This window comes from Podarcis pityusensis, assembly GCF_964106645.2.
Source record: "Podarcis pityusensis genome assembly, chromosome: 9".
NCBI lineage: Eukaryota > Metazoa > Chordata > Lepidosauria > Squamata > Lacertidae > Podarcis > Podarcis pityusensis.
This window is the reverse complement of record NC_138034.1, coordinates 77,841,751-77,848,344: the sequence shown is the minus strand read 5'-3', so window position 1 is coordinate 77,848,344 and position 6,594 is coordinate 77,841,751. Positions and strand designations below refer to the sequence as shown.

Below are 6,594 nucleotides of genomic sequence, written 5' to 3'. Positions count from 1 at the left end.
GGCTAAGAGGAGCTCTGTGGAACCAGGGACAGAAGGGATCGGGGCCACCGGCAAACAGGCCTCGACTCACTGGGCAAGGGCCCCTCGCCAGCCTCCAAGGCCCCATTGCAGCAAACAGACGCGCGCCGTCGGAGAAATGATTTATCCGACGTGAGCCAGGCAGCCCTTCCAGGCCTCTGGCTTCGCTCGCGGATAAAAACTCTCTTAGTCCGCCTTGTCAACCAAGACGCTCCAGGCGCCAACATTTTAAAATCAGCAGCGTTAAAAACAGACAAACGAAAACTAAGACAGGCGCTAAAGCAGAGAGGCGAACCCCTGAGTGGAATCCGGGAGATCAGCTTGCGCGTAAACCGCCGAAGGAGGGGATGGATTTGGTCGCGGCGCCCAGACGAGAAAGGCCCCGCTGCGCCCCGACATTCGCCGCCCTGCGGAAACGGCGAGAGGGTCAGAATGGCCAGGCATGTCCGACTGCAGCCGGGGAGGTGGGCGGGAGGGAGCCGGCGACTGCAGGCCCTGAGCAAGCAGCCAGCCCGGGAACGCCGCCTTTATCTCTCTCGCATTTCGTTGCAAACGTCCGCACGTCTTTTCGGCAACGGTAAAGTGGCGCACGGCTGGCGAGGGGAAGCGGGAGCGAGGGCGACTTGGAGACTTTGCGCTTTGGGTGGCTTTACCTTGGACTAGATTTTGGGGTGCGCCTGCTTTTCCCTGCCCCCTCCACCTTCAGAGAGAACAGGAGGCAGCGGGGGTGCTCCTGCGCGGTCTCCTGAGGCCGCGGCGGATCTGTAGCCCTGGCGGCGGGCTCCCTCCTTCCTGGCTCCGCGTCAAAACTCCGCCGCCCGCGGGACTTTCGCACCTCCCTTCCTCGCCAGATGGAGCGCCTCTCTTCCCCAGTTTCGGGTCAGCGGCCTTCCACTCTCCTCGCTCCGCATCGGGATCTCCAGAAAGCTACTTCTGCGGCAACAGATGCAAATAAAAATAGCGTTTGCCTTTCAGAACTGATGCTGCGCATCTCTACGCCAGGAGCCGCCTCGCCTTCCGCGTTGTGTTAGCCGCTTGATGGGGCTTTGCTGGTTCTTCTGCATCCAGTGCGCTTCTGGCTGAAGATGCATTTTGCCGGTATTTTGACCGTCACCTACCCGCTCGGAGAAGTCTTGGGATCGGAGCCTTTGGCGCCCAGGAAAGATGCGCCTTCCACCTGCCGCCGGTCTCGCTCAGGGGACTCTCGGAAGGCAGGAGGAAGGAGCAGGCGAGGGAAGGCCCGGCGCGTTTTCACTCCTGCCGCTTAGCGCAGGTCTTGAGAGAGGGGTGAACTATGGAAAGGGAAAGCAATTAAGAAAGGACGAAAGCGAGAAAGCCCGGCCGGCGGCGCTTGCCAGACTCCCGCGCGGCTTCGCTGAAATCCCGGAGCAAAGCGGAGCCGGTGAGGCAGACCCGCATCGAAGGAACCCGCGAGGGGCGGCGAGGGAGGCTCCCCTGGCGTGAGAGATTGGGGGGGGTGTCCTCTCTTTCCATAGGCGCCTCCCGCCCCTATTGTCCAGAACCATAAGGGAGTTTCGCCGGTTGGGAAAGGAAGGCGAGTTCCTTTGGGATCGACTCCGGAATGGACGGAGGCCGGAATCTGGAGCGCCCCGCCCGGGAGACAATGCCCCGTCCTCCCGCTTACTCTTGCGGTGCTTTCACACCAAAGTCAGCCCCCTCCCCTGTTCCGATCCTAATGATTTTCATCCCCACCCTCCCAATTTCCATTTTTCAGGCTCCCCTCCCGCAGCAAAAGCAGATGAGGCGACGCGCTGGGGATTGTCCCGACATAAAAGTCACCATCTGGCGGAGCGCTCTCCCGATCCGCCGCCCCCCCCCCCCCGCCCGCGCGGCTGTGGCCATGGCGGGCTCCATCCGCTCCTAATCGCTCGTGTAAACGGCCCATCTATCACGGCGAGCGGGGATTAAAGGCCCCCGAGCGGAGGGGCGCGCAGCCCGCCGGGCGCTGAGTGACAGCTGCGCTTAACCACTTCGGCTCCGGGATGGGCCAAAACTTTTAACAGGGCGGGGGGGGACTATAGAGGGGGGCTCTAACGCAAGAAGCGAATTTATTCGGGGTGGAAGCCTTGGGATCCGCGGGAGGAGCTTCCTCACCTGCTGTAAGTGCTGGGCCTGATCCGAACCATGGGGGGGATCTGTGGGCAGAGGAGCCCCCCACCACACTGCATTGCACCCCCCAATACCGAGGTGATTCTACGCGGGGAGCTCCTGCTTTCATTCTGGGGTTTTGGGGGTGCGTGGCTTTGCGCGCGACGGTTACAAAGAGGAACCTCTCCGCCGGCGGGCTTTCCTTGACGCTGCCTCAGTGATCTCCGAGAGACCTTTCTCCGACGTGAAATGGCGCCGAAGGGTGGTTTGGGGCCTGGCCAAGCCTGGAGCCCGTCTCCAGGTTTCTTGGGGGGAAATGGGGAGTAGGAGACTGACCGGGTTCAGGCAAAAGGAGCGGAACCTCAGCCACAGACCATCTAGGCGCTCCGACAGCCCGGGCAGGATCGGGGCCGATTCCCCTTTGCAGGCTGGGCCGAGAAGAAAATGCAATCGGGAAAACAGAGGGGGATGTATTCGGGTTTCAGCTGACAATTTTATTTCTTTAATAAAAAAAAAGGTTTTCCGAACCCTTACAGCTCTAGAAAGAGCATACCGCATCCCCTTACCTGACAGATTCCTTCTAACTTTCCAAATATTTATCTTCTATAGGTTTCCTTTGTTCTGTGTTAACCTAAAACAAGCAAAAGATTACATAAGGGACCAAGAGACGATAGAGGGGTGGAAGGCGGCTCCGGGAAGGGGCAGACCCTGCCTGGGGCTCTCCTGGGCTGGCCCTGAGCAGCCACGACCCGGCCGCCAGCGCCTTTCTCCGGCCTGGGCAGGACAGGACGCTGCCTGCGCCTCACACCTGCTGTTCCACCCGGCCGTCAGGATGCGGGTCGGGCAGCGGAGACCGCGGGACTGGGAAACAGGGCGTCGGAACCTCGTTCACAGGTCAGGCCCGCAGCTCCGCCGCCCGACACGCGAGGAGGCTGGGCCTTCAGTGCCTCCGCCGGCGAGGAGGGAGGCTCAGAGACCCTCGGGCCCCAGGCCTGTAAGCTGAACGTCTAGATGGTGTTCTTGCGGGGCGGCGATTATCATGCGAATAAGCATTCTGCCCCGCGGAGGTTATACCTTCCTGTTACAAACCCAGAGCCACTTTTATCCTCATGAATGTTGTGAAGGGAGTGGGAAACAAAAGGCGACTTCTGAATCTTGCGGGGTTTCTGGCTAACAGGCCTTTCAGGGTGATTGGAGGAGCAGGCAACGGGGCTGATGGCTCAGAGATGCCCGGGGGCAGCTGGCCACGTTCCCACAGCCAGAGAGGCCCCCCCACAAGTGCTTTGCCGTGTCTCGTGTGAACGCACCCGCCCTTTCCCTCGTCTTTCCTCCGGCCTCTTCTGGCCTTGGGTGTGGGCAGAGGCTACGGCTTGTAGGACGAACGACTCTCTTAGGACTTTCCCAGATATCGCGCGCCCACACCGAAGAAGATGGCTTGGGGCGAAGAAGGTGGTGGAAGTCGGTCGCAGGGCGGGTGCGGAAGGCGAGCGGAAATGCGGACGGCCGCGGCTAGCGCTGCCGGCTTCTCCCGGGCCTTTCGCGCTTCCTCCGGAGGTGTGAGATGGCTCTGGGATTATTGATGTCCATGTTCCGTTTCTCTTCCGCCCATTGGCGAAGTCCTCCGGGCAGAGGTTGGGTGGCCATCTGTCCAGGATTCTTTAGTTGCGCTTCCTGGATTGCAAGGGGTTAGACTAGATGGCCCACGGAGGTCCCTTCCAACTCTCCAATTATATGATTGTGCGCCTACATTTGGGGTGTAGATGGGAGGGAAGGGATTTTCCTGCCCTCCCCCACCCCGTAACCTTCAGAGATACCGCCCCCATTCCCTCTTTTTCTGCTGCTTGCGCCGTGGGCTTTCCCGGGGGTCTTGTGCCTTCTTCCGGCCGAGTCCGACCGGCTACAGGGGGCCCTCGGTGCGCGTCCACCGGGAGCCCTTTGCGCGCAGGCGGACCCGAGGTTTGGACAGGACAGGCCTGGCCTCTCAGCAGCTGGCTGTGGAGGGGGACAGGCTGGGAGGGAGGGAAGGAGGGGGGGTTTACAAGCGTGCGGGATCATGGAGCTATTTGTATGAGGCTTTTACGGCCGGTCCGGGCAGTGAAACTCAAACCTGCCCAAAGCCCCGCGCTGCGGGCCTTAATCACTCCCAGACGCGGCGCTTTTATGGGCCATTTAGAACTGGGGAGGCTATAAAACTCCAGGCAGTCGAGGGGGGGGGGTTAGAATAGTCGGGGTGCATCCTGGAGGGGAGTGGGGAACCCCATGGAGGCCCCTCTCTCCGGAGAGGCCCGGCTAGCCGTCGGGGGGAGGTCGGGGCCGCCCAGCCTGTCTACAGACTCCCCTCCCCAGCAGGCGGCCCGCGGGGGGCTTTGAAATGCTCTTTACAGCGCTTGGGGGGGGGGGAGCCGCTTTTTATGGCTCCCTTTACGGGGATGTTGCACGTCTGCCTTGCATTAGCGGCGGGGGTGGCGAAGGGGCCTAGCGGAGCGCCCAGCTGGGCCGCAGGCGGCGAGGCAAGCAGCCGGAGGGCCCGATCCACCAGATACCCTGGGACGCCGCCGAAGCCGCCCTGCACCTCCGGCGGGGCAGCGAGTCGGCTCGCTCGCAAGAGCGCAGGGGAAGAACCGGAGGGTGGAGGGCCGGAAAGGGGGAAGAAGACCCTAAGGTGGCCTCGATGGGTGGGGAAGGAGGGCCCGGAGGGCACACAGGGAGACGCGAGGGGCAAACCTGGAGCGGAGGCAGCGGCTCCTCTGGGCAGCGTCTCGGATCCTACGGGCCACGCACGTCAAGGACGCCAGCTGAACAAGCGGAGCCGGCGCTGAGGGAGAGGGGAACCTGAGGGTGCCCAAGATAATAATAGCAGTAATAGCACGAATAATAGTACTACTACGAAGAGTACTACTGATAGTACTACTACCAATAGTAACAACAGTAACAATAGTCATAGTGATAATAACAAAGCACATCTTCAACAGCGGCAGCAGCAAAAAAATTCCGTGCGTCCGCGAAGGAGAGCGTGGAGTGGCTCTCGCGGGGTGCGAAGCCTGCCTTTCTCTTCCTTCCTTTCCCTTACACCAAGCGGAGGAAAACCCCTCCGTGGCTCTGTCGGCTCCGGAGGAAGAGAAACCTCTCCCCGAAGTCCCCGCGGGGCTATTTCGGGGCCGCCAAGCTGGTGAAGGCGCTGCAATTGTGCGTAATTGCGCGGCGAGGTAAAACCAGAGTCCCGAGAACAATAAGCGAGGCTGCCACAAACCCCGAGGGGCATTTAGCTGGAGGGTCGCCGCCCGAAGGAGAAGCAGCCGGAGGGCCCCGGAAGAACCCGGCGCTTCTCCTGCTCGGAAGAATCCTGGCCACAGAAGGGCGACTGGCGATTAGGAACTGCACTCAAGGGAGGGTGACTATCTCTCCAGAGGGGAAGGCCGCAAAGGGCGCCCCACACGCTGGTCAAGGAAGGCTCCCCTCCTCCAAAGCAGACCCGATCCAGGCGGCTCCATAAGGCTCCTGGAGAGAGGCGGGGGAGGGGCGAAGAGACAATGCCAAAACTCGGGGGGCTCCTTGAGCAGAGACATTTGCGGCAGCTTAAGACAATTGCCAGAGATGAGCCCGAAGGGGGAGGCAGGGTCCTCTATCGCCCACCCCAGCTGCCCTTCTTGTATCTACAGCCAGTTTGGCAGGGGGCGGTGGAAGGGTCTGGAAGGAGCGGGGACCACCGCGGAGCACACATACCGGGAGCTGGAGAGGGGAGGCCCAGCGTGATAAGCCGAGAAGGGGCCAGAAGGCGCTGCTTCCCAGCCCAAGCTGTCCTCGGCTTGGGGAGCCGGAGAAGCTGTCGGGTCAGGGCCCTGACACAGGCCTAGCCGCTCCCGCGACGCCTCTTGGCTCCCGGGATCGGGGCCGCCAGCTCAGCGGTGGAGCCGAGGGAGCCCCCAGGCAGGCCTGCGAGCAAAGGCAGAGCCGCCGGGCGGTGGCCGCTTCTGCAAGGCGGCCGGAGAAGCGGGGACCCCCTCCCCTCCCCGCGTCCCCCCCACTCGCTCCCCCCTCTGAAACTTTGCTAACACTTCCGCGCTGGCTCCTCCTACCCGGGTGCCCAATTGATGGCCCTGCCTGTGCGTCTTTAAGGCTGGAGCGCCCGGGCGGACTTGGCTAGGACTGAACGGGCTCACCGGCGACCAGAGGCAAGGAAGACCCGACGGGACGCCCCCTCCCCAAGCCGCGCCGGGCGAGGCCAGGCAAGGGGGATGGGCCGGGGGGGCCCTTGTGCGGCGCCGCTCTACTCTTAGGCCCGGATCCAGCGGGCAGCGGGGCGGGGGGGGGGAGAGAGAAGAGGAGCTTCCGCGCTCAAAGCTGGAGGGGGCGGCTCAGAGCGGCTGGCGCGCAGAGATAACAACGCCGGGGGATCTGCAGCAGCAGCACCATGACCCCAAGGGGGTGCTGAGCCCCATCCCTGCTCCAGGAGAAGCTGGGGGGCTC

At 62.5% G+C, this 6,594-nt stretch overlaps 1 protein-coding gene and 1 long non-coding RNA gene across 2 annotated transcripts in view; one reads left to right on the top strand and one right to left on the bottom strand.

Moving 5' to 3' along the window:
• Window positions 1–606: 606 nt before the first annotated feature.
• On the bottom strand, window positions 607–6,588 carry LOC308485488. Its single transcript, XR_013990562.1, has 4 exons — window positions 5,851–6,588; window positions 4,852–4,959; window positions 2,694–2,758; window positions 607–1,310 (listed from the first exon to the last, which is right to left on the bottom strand). It is a non-coding gene; the product is annotated as an uncharacterized lncRNA (long non-coding RNA).
• LBX2 (ladybird homeobox 2) overlaps window positions 3,811–6,594 on the top strand; it is an 8,463-nt gene continuing 5,679 nt past the window's right edge. The window contains exon 1 of the mRNA XM_081021215.1: window positions 3,811–4,083. Coding sequence (XP_080877341.1) covers window positions 3,888–4,083 — 196 coding nt within the window. The 5' untranslated portion in view covers window positions 3,811–3,887. The remainder of the gene's footprint in view (window positions 4,084–6,594) is intronic.